The sequence below is a fragment of the Trematomus bernacchii genome, unplaced genomic scaffold (genome assembly GCF_902827165.1).
Source record: "Trematomus bernacchii unplaced genomic scaffold, fTreBer1.1, whole genome shotgun sequence".
Lineage (NCBI taxonomy): Eukaryota > Metazoa > Chordata > Actinopteri > Perciformes > Nototheniidae > Trematomus > Trematomus bernacchii.
This window is the reverse complement of record NW_022987671.1, coordinates 268,852-295,115: the sequence shown is the minus strand read 5'-3', so window position 1 is coordinate 295,115 and position 26,264 is coordinate 268,852. Positions and strand designations below refer to the sequence as shown.

Genomic DNA, 26,264 nt, shown 5'->3' with positions numbered 1-26,264 from the left:
CTTTGACAAAAAATCCATACAAAAATGTCATCTGTGGAAGCCGTAGTATTGTAAAAAGCACGACCAATCATTTTAGCCGGCCCGGCCCGGCCCGGCGTTCGTGCGTGTTGGAGGAGGGGCTCTGTAAGGAAGTGGCAGATTTTTTCCGGTTGTGTATTTTCAAATTCTAGCGCACTCGAGCTGGTTTCTCAAATGTACCTACCCCACCTTTAATACAATAATCTCAATAATGCAGAGATTGTTTTAAGTGACCAAGCTAATGAAAGAGTCTATATAGATGTAAATAGAATAAGATGGACAAAAACAGAATGTACAATTGTTTATTGTAATGATATTTATTTGGACTCAGGCATTAAGCAGAGGCTGTCTGTTTCAAGACCCGAATCACCCAATTACGGGTGTGTTCAAGTTGGTGCATCACAAGATTCATGTAAGAAGTATTTAAAGGCAAAACACAAAAACATACATAGATTAAGTTATTTTAAAAGGTTTTCAGGTTATGCGTCGACTAAATACAGAAAAGTATACATCTTCTTGTCCTGCAATTTATGTTATTTCTAATGTTATTTGGTTAACATTTCTGAATAAAAACAATGTAGGCCTATTGTGGTGAAACTGCTGGTCATTCATCGTGACCTTGAGAATATATGTGATAAACAGTCAGAAGATAATGCTTTATTTTAAGAGTATGCAGAATACCAATACATGAGAGAAAGAAACAAGCATCTTTAACCTGTGTTAAATAATAAATAAAGTTAAAATCCTAGTCAGACATGTGTGGAGCCAAAACACCTAAGAAGCCTATTTAAAGTCTCTAATCTTCTGAGTCTAAAGTTTATTAAAGGTGTTTCTTGGAGCAGATTTTGTGAACTATTGTATTGTAATAGTCTTTAATGAGTGTAACAAATAACTCAAGTAATCAAGTTTCTCAAAAACAGCCCCCGATTTAAATGTTCCAACTGTTTGTGTGTTTTTTGTAAATGCGTTTCTGATGTGTCTTTTAAAGTTAAACATACGAAATTAAAAGACGCAAAATGTATAGATAAAAATCATAAAAGTGATATGATAAAGTATAGAGGAATACACTTTATATGATTGACGTGTTATCGGAAAAAATAAATGTACTGGCATATAGCCTACTGTAAATCACTCCAGTAGGAAAACGGCAGGTTACTTAGTTTTCTGAAGAAGAACAGATAGGCCTACATGTTATCAAAGTGTTACATTAAGTTAAATTATCCTAAATGAGTGAAGTGTAAAAGAAAACATACCGACTCTCTATCAGAACCTGAGTACAATCCCACGACTCTTTTGAGTGTGTTTGCAGAGACAAAACTAACCTCTGTTTAACATTAACATATTTATATTTGTAAACTTTGTTTAGGTTAGGTCTTTAACCAAACATCTTATTTCTATGCCCAACTAGTTTAAGTCGAATTTGAAAGTATTTTAAAGCATTTAAGAGGGAAATTAGAGAGGAAAGTCACATATTTATGACTCACACGGCAGCATTTGAGGGAGGTCGAAAGGCTTCCCATTAAAATAATAACACAATATTGAGGTCAATTTCACTTTTACATGAAGATAAACTCCTTTGCTATCGTTTAAGGTGAAGTTTACAATATATGGTTCCCTCCAGGTGTGATTTTATTACATTTGTTCGTGAAGAGAAAACACAAAGTGGCACAGTATGCCTGCTGCTCCTGTGAGACAGGCTGAGATTGAGTCTCTACGGTTCTCATGGTGTGTTTAAGTTCCGCTCTATGCTGGGATTTCTCTATCAGTCTCACCAAGACCAGAGAATCTACTTTGAAAGCAACATGGCAGAATCCGCTCCCGCTGCCGCCGCACCGGCCAAATCCCCGAAGAAGAGAGCCACCAAGCCGAAGAAGGCAGGCCCCAGCGCCGCTGATCTCGTGCTGAATGCCGTCACCGCCTCCAAGGAGCGTAAAGGGATTTCCTATGTCGCCCTGAAGAAGGAGCTGGCCGTTAAAGGCATCGACAACGCCAACCAGGTGAAACGCGCCGTGAAGAAGTTGGTGGAGAATGGAGCCCTGGTGCAGGTCAAGGGATCCGGAGCTAGCGGCTCCTTCAAGGCAGCCAAGCCCGCCGAGAAGCCCAAGAAGGTAGCGAAGAAGCCCGCAGTCAAAGCCAAGAAGCCGGCAGCAGCAGCGAAGAAACCCGCCGCTAAGAAGCCAGCCGCCAAGAAGGCAGTAACACCCAAGAGGGCGAAGAAGCCTGCTACTCCTGCCAAGAAAACCCCCGTGAAGATCACTAAGAGCCCGAAGAAGAAGGTGGCGGCCAAGAAGGCAGCACCCAAGAAGGCAGCGACCCCCAAGAAGACCGCAACCCCCAAGAAAGCTGTGAAGAAGGTGGTTAAACCAGCTGCCAAAGCAGCGAAGAAGGCACCAGCCAGGAAAGCAGCGAAGAAGTAAACAGATCATCTACTTCATCTACAAAAGGCTCTTTTAAGAGCCACCCACATACACCAAAAGAGCACTTCTCCTGTTTTAATATGACATGTTTATATTTTGCAACACCAGAGTACCTTGTTTTACAAGAAGTTAATTAACTGATATAAAGATGACTTGTATGAAACATGACTAACATGTTACCTGATATACTACATTCATCTATTTCCTCTTAGTACAATACATTTTTATTATATTGTTATAAAGACATCTACTTACATATTCTCTAAAACATTATCCCTTACATGTATATCATCAGCCTATCATAACAACCTAGTGAGGCTGTCCAACAACAATCTCTGACCCAAACCATGTTCTGAACAGTGAATATGAACTGCTACCATCTAATCGGAGATACAGGGTCCCACGATTCAATAAAGTCAGACTGAAGCACTCCTTTGTGCATCAGTCAATCCTCACAGTAAATACAGAGCTACATCCCAGATCAAATGCACGCTGAAGGCTCTTTGAGCAGCTTTTCTCTCACTGATTGTGCTGTTATGTTAAATGTTTGTTGTTTGTGTTTCATGTATTTTTGTCTGGATATTTGTCTGTTGATGTTGGACATGGAGCTGCTGTGACGCAAGTCAAATTTCAGTCTTGATCTGACAAATAAAGTAATATCGTATCGTATCGCATTGTACATAAGAGAAATTAAAAGACTAGAAATAAAACATCCAGAGAACAAGGAGATGTAACAGCTAAACAAGGAGATGTAACAGCTAAACGGACAAATTTAGACCGTTTTTTTGGTCATACATCGTCCTCGAAATCGAGCGCTAACGTTAGCAATAGGCGCGTTCACACCGGAGTACTTTTCACCGTACTTTTCGCGTTTAGTTCCGTTAGTTCCCCTTATGTCGCGTTCACACCAAAAAGAGCACTTAATCCCGGGAACTTTTACCCCCATTTTTAGTGCCTGCTGAGAGATGGTACTTTCCTGGGGGAAAAAAGTGCCCCAGTTCTGATTGGCTGGGCGAATTGCAAACCACGCCCCGTAAAACTTTGAAATGTTTTGTAGAGCCGCCATTTTATTATCCTCGCTTTAGCATTATTAGCATTAGCATTCGCCCAGCGCACAAACACAGAGAGACTAATTTATGGCAACACAAAATAAAACATGGGAGCGGTGGAGATGAGGAGGTGTCGGCGTTCTGGCGATTTACTCTGAAGGCTTCAGTAGAAGCTGCTGGGAGTCCCAGCAGCTTCTACTGAAGCCAGTCCCCAACTTCGGGGACTCCGGGTGGCAGTATACGCCGTGAAGTTGTTTGCGGCCTGCCAGTAAACCCAAAGCAGAAGAAGACGAAGTGACGTCAGCGGCTCATTTGCGTAATCTTCCCTCAGGGAATTTATTCCGGTGTGAACGCGGGGTAATAAGTGCCGGGGCACTGAGTGCCGGCACTGAGTACGGCAAAGTACTTGGTGTGAACGCGGCTATTGTTGACGTGCAGCGGCAGCCGGAGCCGGAGGCTATCGATAGCTCACCTGCCTCACCACCATCATTGCCATCTAGCTCCACAAGTGAAGCTGTATCCGTGCCGTGGCTGTGGCTGCATGTGCAACCTTCTTCTCCAGCCAGCCAGGAGGAGAGGCTGGATTTGGCTGTGCCCGGCGGTGGTCCAACAATTCCCCCAAGGGCCCCAACCGATAGGGGACTCTATGGAGCTATTGAGACCCCCGACGCCAAGATCAAAAGCTATATTATAGCAACCGGTCTATGTAGGCCTACCGGCCCATTCCCCAGAGACAAACATCAAGGAAACAGGTTTAATCCTCTTCTTAGTTCACTGTGCTGTTGTCAGGCTGTGGTGGTCTGAGGCCAGGGTAGGCTGTTGTCAGCCTATACATGTGGCGCTTCTGAGTGGTTGTGTATAGAGAGGCGAAGTCCCTCCCTTTCCGGGGGAGCTCCATGGGACCTTATTTCGGAAAAAGTATGTATTGAAGTCAATGGGGAGAGAAAGATTATCTTTCGATCCCGTTTGACTTCAATACATATTTTTTCCAAAATAAGGTCCCATGGGTCGGAAGTAGATGGGCGGGACTTCGCCTCTCTATGTCCGTGCGTGTGTGAGCGCATCAGCGTGCGCTTATGTTTGGGGCGATGGGGGGAGGGGGCCCCAAAACAATATTTGCACCGGGGCCAATCACAACCTTGTTACGCCACTGATAAGGCACCTCTTGTTGCTAGAGAACTATTATTTTGTGCGAACCTAAACTGAAAATATCTGGAAGAGGCAAGACCGGAGGAAAAGCCTGAGCAAAGGCCAAGGCTGAAGTCGAATAGTCCATTTAGCTAAAAAATACTTGTGTTTCAAAAGAACTAAAACTGGAAATACAAAAAATAATACAATTGAGATGTTTAACAAACTCTGACATCAAATTATGGGAAACATTAAAAATTAGGTTAAAACGTATTTTCAAATGTAAATGTAGAGAATTAAATAAAGCAAATAATATTAAATATGAATCATTAATCAAACAATATATTCATTTAAAGCAGATTAAAGTTAAAACTAAAACGGTAAAAGAAAATATATCTAAATTAAAAACTGAAATTGATCAATTAAACCAGGAATCATTATATAATATTCATACACCATCTGAAATAGATCAAAGTGGCAACTTGGCACAAGCCATTAAAACTAACCAAAAGAAAATTCAAAGAAAATTCATCAAATGTATACAAAAATCAAGAAGGTTGTATTGTGTATAATGAAAAACAGAAACGAGAAGTGATAAGAGATTTATGTTCTGAAGCATATAAAAAAATAGACATTGAAACGGACTGTGTTAAAACTCTTTTGGGAACTATCCCTCCGTACAACATCCAAGACTTTGATTTCCTTCTCGGTGAAATTAGAAAAGACGAGGTGATCCAGGCGGTAAAAGAGCTGAATGTTGGTAAGAGCCCCGGTCCTGATGGCCTGCCCACTGAGTTTTATCAACTATTATCTGATGATGTTTTAAACTTACTAACCTCTATGTTTAATGAAGGTCTCAGCAGTGGTTGTATGGGGGACTCATTTTATGAAGGTGTCTTGACTCTACTATATAAAAAAAACGATGAAACTGATATAGATAATTACAGACATTTAACTATAATGAATACTGATTATAAGATACTAGCAAAAATAATAATGAATAGATGAACAGATATACTAGATAAAATAATAGATAAAGAGCAAACATGTGCTATAAAAGGTCGCCTTATGTGGGACAACTTATCAATTTTAAGAGAAATCATAAATAAACTAAAAGAAGAAAAAGGTTTTTTTATTATTGGACTTGATCAAAAAAAAGCCTTCGACTATTTATCCAGAGATTACTTATGGTCGGTGTTGAAGGCCTACGGATTTCCTGAAGCCTTCATAAACATGATTAAGTGTCTGTATTTTAAATCTTGTGTCTGTGTAAATGTAAACAGTGTGTTAACAAATGCATTTAATGTTGAAAGACGGTTAAGCAGGGGTGCCCTCTACGCGCAGTTCTATACGTGCTAGCCATAAGTCCATTAATTAAAATAATAAACAATGACAGGTTAATATCAGGAACACCAGTTGGCCATGCGCCCAAAATAACTGCCATCGCCTATGCAGACGATGTCACTGTTATTATAAAAAACCAACAAGAAATGGATGTTCTAACAAACCACCTAAACTTATATGAATTGGCATCAGGAGCTAAATTAAACCACAACAAAACTGAAGGTGTTTGGATCGGCACCGACGATGCCAAACGCGACATCAACATTCAAGTGAAAAAAGAAATTAAAATACTTGGAATAACTATTTGTAGCGACAACTGTGCTGAACTCAATTGGGAGAACAAACTAAGAGAAGTCAAAGAACAAGTTAAACAATGGGAGAATAAAAATACAAATTATAAATCAAGAATAAACATAATAAAATCATTCATACTTAGCAAGATCCCTTTTCTAGCAAACATTTTCCCCCCACCTACCCAAATAATTATGCAATTAAACAAACAGTGTGTCAATTTGCTGTGGGGTACAACAAGGGAGGTTACTAAATGTAATTTGTTATTTAAAAGTAGGGAATATGGAGTCCTGGGAGCCATAGACCTGGGCATTAAACTAAAAATGACCTTTGTAAAAAACATCTCGGCTGCAATAAATAGGAAAGCACCTTGGGTTGAGGATGGAAAAATGGGATGGAACAAAAGAAGAGGCAGAGCTAGAAATGGACCATATTACAAACTAGTTTATGGTGACTTCATAACTGAACTTCAGCATTTAGAGATTAATTGGATCGGATTACCGAATAGAGTCATTTTTAAAATGGTAAATTATTTCAAATATGGAGGTTATATAACATACAAAAACACCTGACGAAGGTAACGAAGTCTTGAAATTAGTTAAAAGGAAACAATTATCGGAGAGCATGAGAGACGTGAGGTGGCTGATATCGGTTAACAGACTTGCCGTCAGAGTTGTGGTCTCATGGAGCTGCTATGTGAAAACTAGAACATGCCCCATGATTAACTGTGAGGAAGACGAAACTTTACAGCACCTCCTCATGGACTGCTACAGAGCCGAGGAGGTGTGGTCGCTCCTACGGGGCATCGGTTTGGAGTTCAATGTAGAATATGCCTCAATTATGTATTGTATTCTGGATGAGGGGATGGACATAAAACACAGGGAACTTTTTCAGCTGGTAATTTGTATCACATGTATGAAAATCTGGAAAACAAGGTGCAAGATGATACTAAATCAGACGATAATAAACAGTGGCACCATCGTGAAACAAATACTTACTGAACTAAGGAGAAGAAAAACTCTGGACAAATCCCAGACTCTGCCATGGGGCATTTTGAGTCTGTGACCGAACTGAGTCTCATTGGAATATAAACGTGCTCTCTTTATGTTATTTATATATGTATGCATTTTGTGTTATGTGTATTATTAATGTAACTTTTGTATATCATGTACTGCCCAAATAATTTAAAATAAAGTTTTCTAAAAAAAAAAAAGGGACTAGGCAAAGGAGGCGCTAAGCGCCACCGTAAAGTGCTCCGTAATAACATCCAGGGCATCACAAAGCCCGCCATCCGTCGTTTGGCTCGCGGAGTGAAGCGTATCTCCGGTCTGATCTACGAAGAGACCCGAGGTGTGCTGAAGGTGTTCCTGGAGAACGTGATCCGTGATGCCGTCACCTACACCGAGCACGCCAAGAGGAAGACTGTGACCGCCATGGATGTGGTGTACGCTCTGAAGAGGCAGGGCCGCACCCTGTACGGCTTCGGAGGATAAACTCATACTGACTGAATCACACAAAGGCTCTTTTAAGAGCCACCCACTTTACTTAAAGGGGACCTCTCATGCAAAATGCACTTTTGTACGTCTTTTATACATGAATATGTGTCCCCGGTGTGTCAGAAAACACAACCCTCTCTTTTCCTCCATACCCAAATCTCTAAAAACGGGGCTGCAACGGAGTTGATACAGATTTGAAATTGTTCTGACGTCAGAAACAGATAGCTCCGCCTATATGGGCAACTCTCCACCTATCAGGGGAATGGGGGGTTGGACCACGGCCACGGCCATTGCCGTGAAAGCGCTGGAGACGCTGTAGTACATATGCCAGGCCTGTAAGTGGTGCTGTAGTGTGCCACAAAAGCAGCGAAGAAGACTTCTCACAGAATCAGCCCTTGCAAAAACAGGGCTGGAAAAGAGCAAATAGAGCGAAATGAGGCATGGCTAAAATGCATGATCTGTTTGGTATTTTGAAAAAAAAACTTCACAGACATGTTTTATATGGGTATGGCCCTACAATATATTATTCAAATATAGCATGATAGGTCCACTTTAAAGAGGCTACTCATTTTACAATATTTTAAGAGTGACTCTTATTGTACACAACAATTTGGAATCTGAGTGGTGCCGTTTGTAATATTACGTTATTGGCTGATTTATTCCTGTATGTTAGTCATTTCGTTATAGATGTTTGTTTTGAGTGTAGTGTGATACTATTGCACCACTGTACAGTATTATTTTGGTATGGTAGTACTTAGTCCCTGGTGAGAGTACATCGATAACCTAAACTCGGTGCGTGCGCATGCTCAGTATCGAGTTATCAATATATGTTAATCCTACACTGTAACAAATAGCTGTAATAGTAAACTTGTTTATAATTATTAGTCCTGAGATATATGTATATATGAACAAGTCCTGAAGTGTACACACTGTAGTATTCGTGTTTGAACATCATAGTCGATAATGTTGTATACATCTATTGCTGAGTGGACACTGCTGCACTTGCAGTGTGTCATTTCATGATAAGACACTTGCATCTAACTGTGGGCTCTCTATAACATACAGTTTAGTTTAAACAATGTTCTTCAAGATGTTACTATTTACATGCTTATCTAATCTTGAAATAGTGCTGTATAATAGTTTGTGCCATGTATGTTTTAGAACTACTAAACTAACTCCTAACGGTATAATATACAATGGTCACATTAAATAACTGCTAATTGGCTAAGAGATAATAACTTCATTAATATATGTACCTAGATGTACCTAATTTCTTAAAATGCTAATACAAAATAAATAAAGAACTGTTAGAAAGACAAATGTGTTAATATTTAATCCACTACAATAGAGCCACTATTTTCGTTCTGCTCCAAACATTTGTTGGTGAACACTGACATCTGGTGGATAAAGGCTGGAACGAAATATAACCAGTTGTATTCATTTCAATGTGCGTGTGGGCAAAAGATACAATTGAGTGCTTAAATGTTACGGTACGCTATTGATCGGTGAACTGCAGATACCTGCCAATAAGTAATACTGATATAGTGTAGTGTAAACTACATTAAACATTAATGATGGGTCCAACAAACGTTGTGGCTTTATGCATGTGGACAGACAGATGTAGAAACCACACCGCTATTCATTTGAGAATGTGATGATTAACCTGCTGGATGTACGAAGGAAAGTGTGAAAAGGAGTTTGCTTTAGTTTAAATAAAGCTTTACTTTAGAGGCTACAACCCAACAAATACAAATTATATCATTATTAGTAATTTAGGGTTATGTTTCAAGTGTATATTGCTCTATAATGTGGGTGTTTTTAGTTGAGTGACTTGGTATATGTAATATATGACATGTTGTATATGTTGTACAACTCAATACATAGGGCAAGGGGGGAGATCACTGTTCTGTGCCATTAAGCATTTCTGTAGTGAAGAGGGGAATGTTCTTTAGTTGGAAGTGGGTGGCTCTTAAAAGAGCCTTTGGGGTGTTTGTTGAAGCGGGATCAGGGTGTTCACTTCTTGGCAGCCTTCTCGGTCTTCTTGGGCAGCAGCACAGCCTGGATGTTGGGCAGCACACCTCCCTGAGCAATGGTCACTCCTCCCAGCAGCTTGTTGAGCTCCTCGTCGTTGCGGACGGCGAGCTGCAGGTGGCGGGGGATGATACGGCTCTTCTTGTTGTCCCGGGCGGCGTTTCCAGCCAGCTCCAGGATCTCAGCGGTCAGGTACTCCAGCACAGCGGCCAGGTACACCGGGGCTCCTGCACCGACACGATGGGCGTAGTTACCCTTCCTCAGATGCCTATGGACACGGCCGACGGGGAACTGGAGCCCGGCACGGGATGAGCGAGTCTTGGCCTTCGCCCTAACCTTTCCTGCACCTTTGCTTTTTTTTTTAACTTTCATCTGCTTTAAATGAATGTATTGTTTGATTAATGATTCATATTTAATATTTTTTGCTTTATTGAGTTCCCTACATTTAAATTTGAAAAAACATTTTAACCTACTTTTTAATGTTTCCCATAATTTGATGTCAGAGTTTGTTAAGCATCTCAATTGTATAATTTTTTGTATTTCCAGTTTTAATTCTGTTGAAACACAAGTATTTTTTAGGCACTGTGTGTTCAGTTTCCAGAAGCCTCTAGTGCAGGGGTGGGCAATTATTTTTTCCATGGGGCCACATGAGAAACTGAAAATATTGTGGAGGGCCGGGCCAAAAGGCTGAACTCAATTCTGCATAATATTAATTGTATTTCTTTATAAAAAGCAGTAAATAACATTGTTTTGACAAGCTGGTAAGAGTATATGTTATAGTTAAGCAATGAAAAAGTGAGGTTGCCTTACAAAAAAATGTCATTTATTAAATCAAATTTCCCAAAACAATGGTAAACAAAATGAACGTTTTTCACCATTTGTGACTCATATTAGTGAACATTTTCAGTCACATTCACTCAAACACATTTTGAGTTTGATTTACTGTTGGAAAGAGGTTCTTAGCATTCTAAAGACATCACAATATTGTCTTTGTACTCCAAATATTAAGGAAGATACATCATATTGAACTGTCACTAAACATCACTGAACTGTGATTTTGAGAAAAAGGCTTCCAAAGAAAGTGTCCCAGTTCACTGCTAGTTGGTGCCTTTACATGCCAACATTTGTAGTCTAACCACCTCATTTGGTGTTTTTAAGTTCTCTTTTCTTGTTCAGTGAGAGAAATCTAGTCTCTGCTGGGCTTTAACGAGTGCATCAAAGTCAGGTTGAATGTCTGAGGTGGAGATGCGAAGCACAGCTGACAGATGATCATCAGTGAGAGAGGATCTATACCTGGATTTCGTAAACTTCATAATTGAAAATGTTTGTTCACATATGTAGGTCGAGCCAAAGAGAACCAACATCTTCTGAGCATGTCTCCTCATGTTTGGAAAGTTCTCCTCCTTGAGAGAAGAGTAGAAATCCAGCAGAGATCCTGACTTAAAGTGCTCTGCCAGTACTGCATCAGACTGCAGGTCGATGAGTTCCAGCTGAACATCACTGGGTGCATTATCCACACTGCAGGTAAAGGGAGAGGAAATCAGGTGCATTTCATCCTCGATTTTTCTGAGATCTTCAAATCGCCTCGAAAACTCACCATGCAATGCTCCCAACATGGATGAGTACCTGCGGAGGTGATCAGCTGATGGTGTGACTTCTTTCAGGGTTTGCATGTGAGTGAGATTGTTGCTCTCCAGTTGGCTTGAAAGAAACTGCATCTTTGTCATGAAAGCCTTCACCAGGCTGTGCATTTCATGAACAAAAAGGCCCTTGCCTTGCAGTTTGGTATTCAGTTCATTCATCAGTGCAGTCACATCAACAGCAAATGCAAAATCTGCCATCCAGTCCTCATCTGAGAGCTCTGGGAAGTCTTTGCCTTTCTTCTCACAAAACTCTCGAATCTCTGCTTTCAGGTCCCAAACTCTTTTTAGCACTTTGCCCAGGCTGAGCCATCTGATAGCTGTGTGGTAGCCGATGTCACAATGCTCAGTCTCATGCTCCTCCAAAAGTGCGATAAACTGTCTGTGGTTCAAAGCTCTTGCCCTGATGAAGTTTACTATTTTAGTAACAACATCAATAACATGGTTAAGTTTTAGCACTGACTTGCACAACACATGTTGGTGTATAATACAATGCAAAAAGACCAGTTTCTGATCCGCGTCAATTTCAGTCACTTTATCTTGCATACGTTTCAAAAGTCCGACATTATTTCCGGTAAGATTTGGACAACCGTCCGTTGTGACACCTGCCAGTCTGTCCCATTTCAGTCCCAGCGTGTCCATGCACTCGTTTACCTCCGTGAACAGATCGCTCCCTGTCGTCGTCCCTTTCATCGACCGCATTGCTGCCAGCTCCTCCGTAATCTTGAAGTCCGGTGTTATCCCGCGGACGAATACGAGTAACTGGGCTGTGTCGCGGACATCACAGCTCTCGTCCAAAGCCAAGGAGAAAAAGTCGTAACTTGCCACTTCACGTTGCAGCTGAAGCTCCAGATTCCCCGCAATGTCCTCGATCCTTCTAGTCACGGTTCGCCTGGACAGCGGGACTTGCTCAAATGCGGCTTTTTTTTCAGGGCATATTAGTGCTGCAGAGTCCACCAAGCACTCTTTGACAAACTCCCCCTCCGAGAACGGCTTACTGTTTTTAGCAATTTTGTGGGATATCACAAAGCTGGTCATGGTTGCTGCATCACTGGATGTGTGAAGCTTGGTAAAAAAGCCTTGCTGCTTTTGCAGCTTAGCTAGCAAAGCTTCCGATGTCCGCGCCCTTTCAGCGTCAGTCAAGTTTTTATATTTCTCCGCGTGTTTCGTCTCGTAATGTCGACTCACATTGTACTCCTTAAACACGGCGATCTGCTCCCCGCAAACTAAACACACGGTTTTACCTCCGACTTCAGTAAATAAATACTTAGCAGTCCAATTTTTGTTGAAAACCCTGCATTCAGCATCTACCTTTCTTTTTTTAGCGGACATTTTTTTGAGGGCTAAAGTCGTCTTGTGACAAGGATCCAATAATGTGCACGTCTTGATATACGTATTGCGTCATTATGCACGTGAATAAAAAACAACTTCAAAATAAAAGCAATGCAGCTTTAGTCCATGCATGAGGTAAAGTTAGAAAATATGTTTATTTTGTAATTTCCAATTAGCCTTACACGGGCCGGTCAGAGTCAACCAAAGGGCCGTATGTGGCCCGGGGGCCGTACGATGCCCAGGTCTGCTCTAGTGGAAGGGGCTCCGGAGGACAACGACGTTTGGACCAAAAGATGATCCGAAAAGTCACTAAAAATGGTTTTATAGGTTGTAACAGAGAAGTGATTAGATACATACATCCTGTCTATACGGGTTTTTGTCGTTTTATCGTATCTCGTAAAATCTATTCCTGCGGGGTTAAGTGAGCGACAGACATCGATGAGGCCTGCATCGCTGCAGATTTCTTTCAGCAGTTTTCCTTCCGCCCTCAATTTAAAAACAGCTGTACTACACCTATCTATATCTTCCGTTACTGTATTAAAATCTCCACCTAATATAATTTTATAACCCACTGTTAAAATTTCTCTAAGTTTTCTAAATATTTGTAACTTATTTGTTGCGTCAGGGGCAGTATAAATATTAATAAGTCGATATTTTTCATTTTTATAAAAACAATCCACCATAAGCAGCCTTCCTGGAATTATGTCCCTTCTTCTAATAATAGTAATGTCCCTTTCCTTGAAGAAAATGCCAACTCCATCAGCTCTGCTATCTCCGATGGAGATAATACATTCTCCTTTGTGCCACATTTTACATACATCGTCAACATCCCCGGTGGTATTCAGTAACCCCTAGATTCCACCGGGTCCGTCTGCGGCGCGTTACGGGCGCGTCGCGGTTTTGGTCCGGCCTCCTCCGGCGTCATACCCTACCAGGCGCGTTTCAGAAGCATTTCAGAAGCGGAGAGTCTTGCCTGCCGGCTCGCAGTTTTTGTTGATTTGGGCATATTTCCTGGACAGGCTACTTTGTACAGACAAAGTTAATAATAACTGTAATATTCCAGTTATAAACGACATGAATCAAAGATGTGTTGCTGTATTTTAGTGGTAAAAAAAATGCATTCATCATCATAATTATTCTATATATATAATTTACACAGTGCCTGTAAACCGGAGGAGAACGCTGGCATTTCTCCTCCTACTTGAAAGACTACGGAGGGATAGGGTCTGCAAAATTAGTTTGTGTGTGTGTATATATATAGGTCTATATAGCTCTGAACGTTCCACTTCCTGCCTGCCCGACCTTACGTTACGGCTGCGCCGCGACAAAAATAGGATTCGATCCTAATTTTAGAAAAGCCCTGCGCCGAGCCGCTTCTGGGACGCTTCTGGGACGCGTCTGAGCCGTAACGCGCCACGTGTGGTGGAATAGCACCCATTGACTAGAGTGGCCGCGATCACCTTGAGCACCGCGGCGCAGCCGTAACGCGTCCGTAACGCGTCCGTAACGCGCCGCAGACGGACCCGGTGGAATCTAGGGGTGAGGCGCCGTTTACACGAGGAGAAAACTGCTTGTATCTGCATAGTTTCGCGTGCGTATAGCCCTATTATTTACACGAGGCCGATAGAAACTGACCCCACAAACGATAACGGGTCCCAAGGTGGATAGATTTGCAAACGAAACGCTCTGGGGGGTCAACCGAGTCCGTGTAATCACCTCTATACGAATATTTCCTGAAAAAATAGCGATAGCCCCACCTCTCCACACCTCTCCTGCTCACTGCTGTAGCAACTATCAAAAATAGCTGTGTTAATTAAACGCACAAGGGGTTCTTGAATGAAATAATATTATAAAAGGCAAACCAGAATTGTTAACGCCCAATATACTCCTTAAACAAAATAAACAGAGTCAGATTTCATGCATTGATCCATTATATTGACAAAGGAGCGATCTCACCCGGTGTTTGTAGAGAATATCTCTCTTTCTGAGCGCGTCCTCTCCACGGAGACGTGCTTCTTGGTCGGTCGATGCAATATCCACAGATTCGGTTTCTTTCAGTTAACTTCCCCGTTGCATTTATCCATATGCTGAGGAAATTACTATATCCCGCTGAATACCAGCAATCGCCACACACACTTCCTCCTGTCAGTAGCTACTGCTACTGACCATGCTACAGATATTAGTGCAAAATCTACAGCTCCTCTACCACAACCATCAGCAACAAGTGGACATGGAGAATTACATGAACTACATGTTGCTAAATACACCGCGGGGCTTAAACAGAAGGGTAGCCATGGCAACATTGCTGCGGGGCTGCTCGGGCTGCTCTTCTTCGCTGCTTTTGGTGTATTTTGGCGGAAGTTACAGCGCCACTTACAGTCCCGGCATATGTACTACAGCGTTTCCAGCGGCCTCGTTTGAACAGACACGTTAAATGAAACAAATGCACGTGAACGGAAGACTTTTTTGAATACGCATACTGTGCATAAACGCAAACGTTCCCGTGTGAGCGGGGCCTAAGTTCCTGCGTAAAGAGGAAATCATAGTTAGTGTCCAATAAATATTTCATTTTCCTCTCTCGAAAGTTCTTAGACTGAATACCACGTACATTGCAAGTAGCGACGTTTATGAAGCTCATGTTGGTTTTATATTGTCTCTAAATTAGCCCGTTTTTCTATTTTGTTCAAGTTTCTGCTTGCAGGTCTCTTTTTTTTAGAGACCTCAAACGGGGCTTCCCTCTGAGCCTCACACGGGGGGTCTGGATAATCCGGAGTCTGTGAAAAAGACCCCGAGTGACTCTCAGGGGGCGAGTAGAGGGGCATGTTGACTCGCTGACCAGCTGTAAGGCTGTCAGGGCTAGAGTCAGATCCTGGGCTTTCGCTCACACTCTCATAGTATTTATCATCTTCAATCTCACTGTCAGAGCTGTACTCACTCTCTACATCACTGTCAATGGTTAGTTTGCCTTCACCTGACAGGGGTGGAGAGTCGTCTTCAGGAGATGAAGGCTGTTGATCATCAGGGAGAGGGACATCCTTGCTGGCAGGACGACGATCAGGCTGCTGCTGGGCTGAAGGACGAGGACCAGGACCAGGCTGCTGCTGGGCTGAAGGACCGGGACCGGGACCGGGCTGCTGCTGGGCTGAAGAACGAGGACCAGGACCAGGCTGCTGCTGGGCTGAAGGGCCGGGACCGGGACCGGGCTGCTGGGCTGAAGTACGAGGACCAGGACCAGGCTGCTGCTGGGCTGAAGGACCAGGACCGGGACCGGGCTGCTGGGCTGAAGGACGAGGACCAGGCTGCTGCTGGGCTGCAGGTCGAGGGCCGGGACCGGGCTGCTGGGCTGAAGGACCGGGACCGGGCTGCTGCTGGGCTGCAGGTCGAGGACCGGGTCCGGGCTGCTGGACTGAAGGACCGGGCTGCTGCTGGGCTGCAGGGCGGGGCTGCTGCTGGGTGACTGAAGGAGGACCAGGCTGCTGCTGGGTAACTGAAGGAGGGCCAGGCTGCTTTTGGGCTGCAGGACGAGGCTGCTGCTGGGTTTTTGCCTTGTTTACATAAGAAGATGGGCAGTTGAAGAAGTTGTGTCCAATCTTTCCACACAGGTTGCAGAGACTGTCTGAATTGCAGTCTTTAGCCTTGTGGCCCAGTTCATTGCATCTCCAACATTTCACTGTGGTGCATTTTCTGACCTGATGGTCAGCTGAGTTGCAGATGAAACAGGTGACGGATTGCCCTGGATAAATTATTCTGCCATTATAGGGGCCGAGAGATATCGAATTTGGGAGATTTTGGATCTCACCATCACTGTTTCGATTCATCTTAATTTTGTATTTTCTCACTCCATACCATATCCCAAATGTATCTACTGGTTTGTATTTGCTGATTATATTTCCATATCTCTTCAAATAGGTCTCAACATCATGGTCTGGAATACGGCCAGTCCAGAATTTAACAATGATGTTTGAGATGTCCATTTGAATGGAAGATTCGAAAGTCCAGTCTTTCCACTTGGGATCTGAGGATTTAGTTGTGAGAACGTCTCAGTGGAGTTTCTAGCAAAAAGCAGAGTTCAAACTCCTTTCTGTTTGGCAGTGCTATGAAGGAATATACATCATTTGTATTGATCCAGCAGGTATCAAATAACAGTGATTCTCCAACATATTCACGACTAGGGGGTTCTCCTGAGCCTGTGAAGTTCAGGCGAACCCAAAACTGTCCACATTTTGAAGCAAAAGATGGCACGCTTCCAGGGAGAGACATTTTTTTTTTTTTTTTTTTTTTTTGTATATATATACAGGGGTGCACATAACTGGTACGCAGGTACGCATGCGCGGCAACAATCTGAAATGCGTACCGTCACTTGTGTCACAAAGCGCATTTGCGTACCGACGTACTTGTGAAGCTTTTCCAGAAGGCGGTTATGGCGCGTTTCCACTACACGGCCTCGCTCGGCCCCGCTCGGTATGGCTGGGCCTCGTTAGGACTGGCTCACTTTATGGCGCATTTCCATTACAGTTTAGGAACTGGGGCAGTATCTATAGTAACGCAGTGTAGGCGGAGCCGTGACGTGATCTTCAGAAAACCCCAGAAAAACAACACAGCCGTTAGCTGTTAGCACTCAGAGCTCACAGCTCCTCATATATGTTCAGAAACTAGACAAAAGTTAAACAAGTACAAACCACATACTGCCTGTGTCATGGTGAATACAGTCGCTGCTTTATTTATGTCTGTATAGGCCGTTGTTGTGAGTGTGGACGGTCGGAGCATATACTGCGTTAGCTTAGCCAATCTCCATTTAGAAAACAAGCATTTTAAAAGGTTTTTCCCCTGCCGTCTGTCTGCAGACTTGACAAAGCATTAATTCATGGTTTTTACTAACCGGTATCAATATGTTGTTACTTCGGCATCATTTTGAAACGTGTATTACAATTAAATCACGGTCAAATATGTCCATCTTGTTGTAGTTGTAGCCCCCTTTCCAGAGATGCTCTCTCTAGTTTAGCATACTCAGCCCGACTCAGCCTCGTTGTCTCTGGCCCTAGACCCGCGATTTTATGAGGCCAGAAAAACTGTGAATTAGGACCCGCCGGCCGGTACTAGGCCAAGTGGAAACGCAACCAAAGACGGGCCGCTGACGTCACAGCCCTCTTAAACCGTGCTCCGCGCTGTAGTGGAAACGCGCCATTAGATCACCGGACGACAGAGTCGGTCTCCGTGTGCACAGACAGGGCTGCTGTTAACGTCGGTCTGTACAGCAGCCCTACGTGATCCGCGGTCATGAAGCTCTGTACTCCACTACCACCCCCCCCCCCCCCCGTTGACAATCGCGAAGCGCTGTACTCCACTACCACCCCACCCCCCCCCCGTTGACAATCGCGAAGGTACTCATCTGAGTACCTCACTGAGAAAGTTGTTTGCACCCCTGTATATATATATATATATATATATATATATATTTTTTTTGTATTTTTTCACCCTATTTCACCTCCTTCCTTTCCTCTTCGAGTCATTTTGAGTCTGTTGGAAAGGGTCGTTCAGAACGAAACTTAAAAACGGTCAACTATAGTTACGGGCATTTTCCAGCACCTGCACCTTTTCCGCGACCAGACATTTTCTATGTTATTGTTCTTCGAGACTCCGGTCTTGCCTCTTCCTGACATTTTCTGTTTAGGTTAGCAGAAAACACCTTTTCAGCGACCAGACATTTTCTATGTTATTGTTCTTCGAGACTCCGGTCTTGCCTCTTCATGACATTTTCTGTTTAGGTTAGCAGAAAACACCTTTGCCGCGACCAGACATTTCCTATGTGATTATTCTTCGACGTTAAGAAGAAAGTAACTATCACAGTTCTCACCAGTTTATATAGGAGCGCAGCTGTACGCTCATTGGTCAGATTGATCCGTAACTGTGATCGTCCAATCAGAAAACAGGTCGGTCGGTCTGCCTGAATTCTTTTCAGAATGAGACTGAATTTTCTGAAATTGTTTTCACCCGTTCACAGATGAATATAAACTCCTGTAATGTAAGAAGCGAAAGTCTCAATGTGCAGATAACATTAAGACATTCAAAAAGCTGTCATACTTAATGATTATTTACAGTGTGTAATTAACTTATTAAATAATATATTTCGTATTATAACTCAAATTGCACACCCACCTAAATACATGCATGTGACTGATTCTATAATTTAGGGTGCATTTCACATCAACAAAACAGTACAAAGAAAGTGTTCTTTCTCAACAGAACAATCAGTGGTTCAAGTTAGTATATTCCTCAGTGTAACATATCCACTAGTTGCAAAGCTTAAACATTTTTTTATGTTATTTTATTTTAAGGGAAAGGATGTTTTCACTACTCAGTTTGTCAACTATGTTACGGACAAACTTGATGTCATTACAATAATTTGATTAAGTCCTGCACTTCAAGTAAAATCAAATTTGAAAGGCTCTTGAGTCTATTCTACCATATATCCAAAGATTTTTTTAAAGTTTAAAAAATAATTGTATTAAAGTTTTGTTTTTTCATGTGATATGTTCAGCACTGTCATTAAGTTTAGGGATATTTTGTATTATAAAACTACCATACAGGTCATTTTGATAGTTTTAAGAGATGTCATGTAAAACTCCAACCTGTGTAGATATACATTATACTATAAAGGATATCAGAAGCACTATTTTAGATATTTTAAATTTGAAAAAATGAGGTGCAACATAGTTGACAATGAAAGTCAAACATTTGACGCAAATAACATAGTTGACTGGACACATTATTAACCATCAGCACTATGTTCATTTCAAGGCAGAAGTGCAAAATTCCATTGATAATGATGTGTAATGACGTCTACATGTCATACAAATTGTCAACTAGGTTACCTGTCAACTAAGTTACTATAGTTATTACAGTACTGGGTAACTTAGTTGACAGGTAACCTAGTTGACAATTTCCCTATTTTGACGCATCATTTCAATGGTAGGCCTTGCCTGGATGACCACACAGGTTAACATCACATTTGAACATATAATTGAATTAAAATCATTAAACAATTGTAAACCATAACAATGTACGTAACATTGTTGATGGTCAATTAATATACTCATTGACAATGTGCTATTATACATAAAATATTGTAAAAAATTAGAGGACAATCACCACAGTGTGTTCAAAATGTCTGCCAAAGAGGAACATGGCATCATGTGATGCTGGTGACATGGTATTGGGACAAACCATTTTTGAGTTAAAGGGGGGAGTTCTGTTAGTAACATAGTTGACAGAACTTTTGCGGACATTCATATATTAAGATATTTAAATTATTTAAAGGAGGAAATCAATTAAAAATATGTTATTATTCTTTAGTATTTAGACTTTTGAAATAAATGAATACTTTTTTTAATTTACTTTAATGGTTTTTATTCATTATTTTGAAACCAAGACACCCTCAACTGAAAAACGGACATAGCAAAAACTGACAATTTAAGAACATCATGACACATTTCAAGCTAAATAAAGCATAGGATGCACATAATGTTTGTGTGATATTATAACATGCTTTCCAATAATAGGCAAAACATGATATTTTTGAAGAAAATAGTTAGAATAATTATAATTATCATCAATGGACATCAATGGACATGGAATGTACCCTAAATTGTAGAATCACTCATGTACATGTAACGTCTGGGCTAAATATTTAAAGGGAAAAAATGATCATCAGTTGTAACTTATTTGTGTAGATTGTAATTTGTGTAATGTCTATTTTTTTTATCTTTAAAGCTCCCATGTCATGCTTTTCCGGTTATTACCCGTCCCCTTGTGTGTTATGAAGGTTTTTATGCATGTAAACGGTGTGCAGAGTCAAAACCCTCAAAGTACACCCTGTAGCGAGTAAAACTCTAACACAGAAAATACCTCCCCAAAACGCCTCGTTGGAGATACGTCACTGCCCATTTGATTCTTCCGGGTACCGCCTGATGTCATGCGGTACCCGGAACGAAATGGACCAATCCCGAAGAGCTATGGCCACACCAGCAGCGGCGTGTTCCTCCTCCAGAGGTTCGATGAACCGGCATTTCACAGACGAAAGCTTCCAAAAACATTGCCCAGTTTGAGGCCGGATATGCACAGCTTGTTTGGACCGTTTGGAGCAGGGGAAGATCTGGGTATACAACCTGTAAGTTTGCATTGTTATTTGTGTATTTATCAAACAAGACTGTTTAAATGTGTAAACTGTGTTGGACTGCTAAGCCATTGACACAGTGCTAACTGTGCTAACTAAGTTGCTAGAGTTTCCATATATCAACTCTAATATCAGCAGATGGCCTTGCATACATGTATCTCATAGCAGGAGAATGTCTGCATTCACACACAAAATACCTATTGACAGTATACTGCGGGTGATTTGCCGGTCAGTCGCGAAACGTAATTACATTATAGCTGGCGTAGCGATCTAACACACGGAGCTTGAGCTAGTTTTGGTCAGAAAAACATTTTTGTGATGCTACGTTGCTAGCGTTTAAATATATCAACTACAATGTCAGCAGATGGCCTTACATGTTTGTCATGGCAGGAGAATGTCTGCAGTCACACACACGGAATACTCATACAGTATACTCCGGTTTACCGTACATTGTGACCGTACATATACTGCATGTAGCTAACGAGGCTAGCTGTATGCTAGCGCAAAACAATGTATTCATGCAAGTTACATTGTATGGTAGCAGAATACCCGTATACGATTGCAATTATAAACACGTTATTGCTAGCCTAATATGAACCACTAGCTTTTGTTCATAGTAGTTTTATTACACTGCATTATAGTTGCCTTTCCTCCAAGCTAACGTTCATATCGTGTTAGCTACCAAGGTAAACAAAGCTAGGTTAGCATATTAGCAGGCAAGCTGTTCATTACACAACTACTACTAACGAATCTAAAACAACTAAGTTTCTCTAATATTTTGTGATTTGCATTTGATTTCGTCCAGCCAGATCCTGGCGGACAATCCATGACGGGGAAGGGATTCTACTACTACTGAGGCGTCGTGCTAAAAGGCACCGCACCGCACCGGCTGTGCGCAGGCAAGAGGAGGAGGAATGGATGATATACCGTGTATATATGTATATTTATGTTCATTTTGTACATTTCTAAAAATAAAGTTTAATGGAAATACTTAGTAGGCCTATCCTTTCTTCCCTGAATTCATATATAGCAAACCATGATTTGATTTCTCATCAAACAGTAGTAGTTTATAACGGGTAAAAATAACTTACTCTTTGTTATGAGCGGCTCGTAGGCCACAACGGAAAGACAAGGAGACATACACGAGTTTACAAAACCACGGCACATTTATTGTGGTAAATGCAAAGATAGGTGGTTGAGAGGATCGCAGAGTTAGTCTTCCTGCAGCCGCTTTGGAGAGAGACTGGGGCCGTAGTGTCCGGAGGTGTCCGTGATCGTGCTGATTAGCTTCTTCAGCTCCACCCCATCGTAAGACAAAGGCCCTGGGGCCGTCACACTCTTCTATAACAACAGTTAAAAATATATATGTATATAAAATATACCGCTGTACAGTGGCGAGCCGTGAGCTTTATACCTAGGCCCTCTGACCCCCACCCCTTCCCTCGAAAAAAAGACGTTATTACGTCACAGCGTATACTTCAGCGAAATATCAAAACAACGGCCCAGGGTGCAAAACGCATCAATGACAGCGACCCTCTACCACACAAAACAACACCTGTGAACCCAATTTGTGTTCTTTGACATTGAAAATGATATTGCATTGTGTTTGTTACTTTCATTGCAGTTGTATGTCTTAAGTGTAATTTGGCATGCTTTTATTTTGAAGGCGAGTTCACGCTGTTGACAGGAAGTTGTTGTTGCTATGGAAACAAGAACAGTTTCACAGCGGGCGGAACTCGTCATAAAGTCCGCGATAATAAAACCCACCCATTTAGAGGGAAGATATGATTGGTCAATTGTACTGTCATTTGACATTACTCTCTCGTTCAGTTACTATAGCGGGCCCTCTGTGAATCGCAGAGAGGCCTGCTATAGTAACTGACATTCAAACAGAGACTGAACAGGCAGATTCGAAGGATTTATTTCTTTGGAAATGTTATTTTATTAAATCAAGTTTTTTTTCGGTAAAACTAATGAAAAATATAACAAAAATAATATTAAAAAAATATATATTTTAAAAAAATATTTTTTTTTTTAATGTTTTTAAATATTATTTTTTGGAATATCTTAGGCCCTCACAGAGGGCCTAGAGGGCCCTGACGGCTCGCCACTGCCGCTGTACCGACGCCATGATAAGACTGATGTTACGCTGAGAGCAGCCGGGAAAAGCACTGACATGGGCGCAGCCTCTCTGGTGGTTGACTAATCAGAACGAGTGGCCGAGCTGACCAATCGGAGCACACTAGGCTCACAGGGAGGGGGGGGCAAGAGCTCCAACGAGTCGTTTAGTGGAGAAAGTGAATACTGCTGAATACACATGCTTGACAGAGATGCTGTATGCGAAACCAATGTGAGTTTGGAAAATTGCACAGTATAAATCTATTTTAGTATACCTCAACAATGTAATTATGATCAGTGGAAATGGCCATGACATGGGCCCTTTAATATTTTGAGGACATCTCTTATTTCATATTTTGATTTTAATTGTTTTGCTATGTATTATTCATGTGTCTTTGTATGCACCAAATATACCAAAGCAAATAACTTTTTGTGTTAACCTACTTGGTAATAAAACCTATTCTCATTCGCATCACTCAACATACATTATATTTGCAGCACTTAATATAGCTTTATTTGTAAAGCATTTTAAAACCTCCAGGTAGAAGTGATGTACAACAAACAAAAATATGTAAAAATACTGCCAAATAAGTCAAACAAAATGTAAATAGTAAAAGCCAGATCACAGGAAGATGATCCAAGTGAGCATGGCAGTTTAATGTCATTACCACCAATAAATAATTTAAAAACCAGCTTTTAAAAAAAAAGAAGTGTTCACTTGCACCATGTATTATTTTAGTTGTATTAAAATGGCAATTATGTTGACGTAGACACTTTGTAAGAGGAAAGCAGCAGTAGATGAAGTGGGTGGCTCTTAAAAGAGCCGTTGGTTTGTAGCAGTAGCGGCAGCAGTTTACTTGGAGCTGGTGTACTTGGTCACGGCCTTGGTGCCCTCAGACACGGCGTGTTTAGCCAGCTCTCCGGGCAGCAGCAGGCGGACAGCCGTCTGGATCTCCCTGGAGGTGATGGTGGAGCGCTTGTTGTAGTGAGCCAGACGAGAGGCCTCACCGGCGATGCGCTCAAAGATGTCGCTCACGAAGCAGTTCATGATGCCCATGGCCTTGGAGGAGATGCCGGTGTCGGGGTGGACCTGCTTCATCACCTTGTAAACATAGATGGCGTAGCTTTCCTTCCTGGACTTCCTCCTCTTCTTGCCGGTCTTGGTGGCGGTCTTGGAGACGGCTTTCTTTGAGCCCTTCTTGGGCGCTTTGACGCTGGCTGCTTCAGGCATGATCAACGGTTGAGGGTTGACAAAGTAGAATGATATCACCGAGTCACAGCGTGGTCTATTTATATTCATTCGATGCAAATGGCACTGTGCTGTTGCTCTCACGGGATTGGTTGGGTACTGAGCATGCGCTAAACAAATCACCCTTTGAGCATAGTTTTTGAGAATAGAAGAGAAACATTTTTCTTAATTGAAATCTAAATAATGAAATGAACCAAAAAAGACTTGATACATTACAGTATATTGTTTGTTCAGATTAAGATAACATATAAAACGGTTGAAGAACGACGAAGGTGTAGTGCCGAGAGAAGGGAGACGGAGGCGGTGCATCGGAGGTGCAAATCTCTCTTTATTGGGGAGCAGAAATCGACATGCTGTCGGGTCGAAGGCACAGGAGACAAGAGAAAGTGAAAGGGACACACACACTGTAGGTACCCCGGAGGTACCGTCAACACATGTGTCCGTGCGGAAACAATACCCCCAACCTGTAGTTCCATGCGTGAAATATGTACCCTAGTTAAATAGTGGTCACTACACAAGCCCCCCCAGAATTCAACCATGGACACAATCCTCGCGTCCGGGAGGAAGCACCACAGGGGCCGAGGAGGGCGGGCCATGGAACGGGCCGTCGTCAGGGGGCCGCAGGAGAGGGTCGCGTCGTGGGGACAGGCGTGAAACACCCGGAGGTCCCCAGCAGGGAGGAGCGCTGCCCGGCCGCAGGCGAAGGCACAGCGGCGGCGGGCACGAAGTCCTCGGGAGGAAGGAGCCGTGTCCCCGGGAGGAGGGAGACGTGGACAGGGGAGAGGCCAGACGGGGCGCCGTCGAGGCGAACCGTGAGCCGCGGTTAGAGGAGAGGCCAGGCAGGGTCCCGAAGCGCGCCACCCGCGGGCCGATGAAGGCACGGGTGACGTTCGAAACCGCCGAGGCGAGGGAAGAGGCGAGACGGGGTCCAGAAGCGCGTCACCCACGGGCCGAAGCAGCCGCGTGTGACGTCCGAAACCGCCGTCGAGGTGGTGATAACAGCGAGAGGGTCCACACGAGGCCGACCAGACATGGTCGAACCTCCTCTCAGGCACCAGAAAAAGCTCAAAAATGGACGTCCCGTCCACGAACAAAAACAGGTGAGCGAAATAGCGAGAGGATCCACGCGAGGCCGACCAGACTTGATCGAACCTCCTCTCCGGCACCACAAAAAAACTAAAATAAAAATAAAAAAACAGTCGGATGTCAGCCGCTAGCTGCTGTGGCTAGCCGTTGTTAGCTGTTGCCAGCTGCTAGCCGTTAGCAGTCGTGGCTAGCTGAACTCGACGGCCGCTAGTCGCAGGCCGGACATGCAGCCGCATGTCCCGAACCAACCCGGCACGGTCGCGTACCGGCCCCATGGAAGGCTTGCCGTCCCCCAGAGCCGAAAAGCCGTGGAAATGGCGAGCGTCGTCCGCGTCCATTCCGTGGGGCGCACCGAGCCACAGTCCGAGCGCACGAGGCAGCTACGGAGGTCTCCAAAAATCCCCGGCATTTCGAGAAAAGCTGTGCTTTTTGCCGTGTTCGATTCAGTCTCGGATCCTTCGCGAGACCTATGTCAGGGTCACCACTGTAGTGCCGAGAGAAGGGAGACGGAGGCGGTGCATCGGAGGTGCAAATCTCTCTTTATCGGGGAGCAGAAATCGACATGCTGTCGGGTCGAAGGCACAGGAGACAAGAGAAAGTGAAAGGGACACACACACTGTAGGTACCCCGGAGGTACCGTCAACACATGTGTCCATGCGGAAACAATACCCCCAACCTGTAGTTCCATGCGTGAATTATGTACCCTAGTTAAATAGTGGTCACTACAAAGGTACGTTTTAACCGTTTTTTAGTTCTTGTTTAAAAAACCAAAAAACCAGAAACGGGGCCGTTTTTTAGTTTTTCAATTTTGCCCCAAAACGTAAAAACGGCAATTCAGCTCATTTTTTCGTTTTTCTGTTCTTACTGTTAAAACAAGTATACCACTCATTGA

At 42.8% G+C, this 26,264-nt stretch overlaps 4 protein-coding genes across 8 annotated transcripts; 2 read left to right on the top strand and 2 right to left on the bottom strand.

The window, feature by feature from the left end:
• The first annotated feature begins 1,802 nt into the window (after positions 1–1,802).
• On the top strand, positions 1,803–2,499 carry LOC117487411 (histone H1-like). The gene has a single exon (XM_034136023.1). It carries the CDS (start codon positions 1,821–1,823, stop codon positions 2,433–2,435), a length of 615 nt encoding a protein of 204 aa, XP_033991914.1. The 5' UTR covers positions 1,803–1,820; the 3' UTR covers positions 2,436–2,499.
• Positions 2,500–6,964: 4,465 nt separating this feature from the next.
• Positions 6,965–7,740, top strand: LOC117487464 (histone H4-like). Its single transcript, XM_034136086.1, has 2 exons — positions 6,965–7,069; positions 7,462–7,740. Exons 1-2 carry the CDS (start codon positions 6,965–6,967, stop codon positions 7,738–7,740), a joined length of 384 nt encoding a protein of 127 aa, XP_033991977.1.
• Positions 7,741–9,756: 2,016 nt separating this feature from the next.
• LOC117487426 (late histone H2A.L3-like) lies at positions 9,757–18,357 on the bottom strand. 5 transcript variants are annotated; one of them, XM_034136040.1, is made up of 2 exons: positions 18,317–18,357; positions 9,757–10,105 (listed from the first exon to the last, which is right to left on the bottom strand). In XM_034136040.1, the coding sequence occupies exons 1-2, from the start codon at positions 18,355–18,357 to the stop codon at positions 9,757–9,759; spliced, it is 390 nt and encodes a 129-aa protein (XP_033991931.1). The 5 variants fall into 5 exon arrangements, with proteins under 5 accessions (XP_033991931.1, XP_033991930.1, XP_033991932.1 ...); XM_034136039.1 differs by having other exon boundaries at positions 9,757–10,121; positions 18,333–18,357; XM_034136041.1 differs by having other exon boundaries at positions 9,757–10,121; positions 18,339–18,357.
• A 5,482-nt stretch (positions 18,358–23,839) lies between these two features.
• Positions 23,840–24,268, bottom strand: LOC117487425 (histone H2B 1.2-like). The gene has a single exon (XM_034136037.1). The coding sequence runs from the start codon at positions 24,266–24,268 to the stop codon at positions 23,891–23,893; it is 378 nt and encodes a 125-aa protein (XP_033991928.1). The 3' UTR covers positions 23,840–23,890.
• Between the last annotated feature and the right edge of the window lie 1,996 nt (positions 24,269–26,264).

Coding starts and splice junctions, on each gene's coding strand:
- LOC117487411 (XM_034136023.1), top strand. CDS start 1,821: ATGGCAGAATCCGCTCCCGCTGCCGCCGCACCGGCCAAATCCCCGAAG.
- LOC117487464 (XM_034136086.1), top strand. CDS start 6,965: ATGATTAACTGTGAGGAAGACGAAACTTTACAGCACCTCCTCATGGAC. Junction 7,070..7,461: donor GCATCGGTTTGGAGTTCAAT/GTAGAATATGCC, acceptor AAAAAAAAAAAG/GGACTAGGCAAAGGAGGCGC.
- LOC117487426 (XM_034136040.1), bottom strand. CDS start 18,357: ATGTCTGGTCGCGGAAAAGGTGCAGGTGCTGGAAAATGCCC. Junction 10,106..18,316: donor GCAGGTGCTGGAAAATGCCC/GTAACTATAGTT, acceptor AGGAAAGGTTAG/GGCGAAGGCCAAGACTCGCT.
- LOC117487425 (XM_034136037.1), bottom strand. CDS start 24,268: ATGCCTGAAGCAGCCAGCGTCAAAGCGCCCAAGAAGGGCTCAAAGAAA.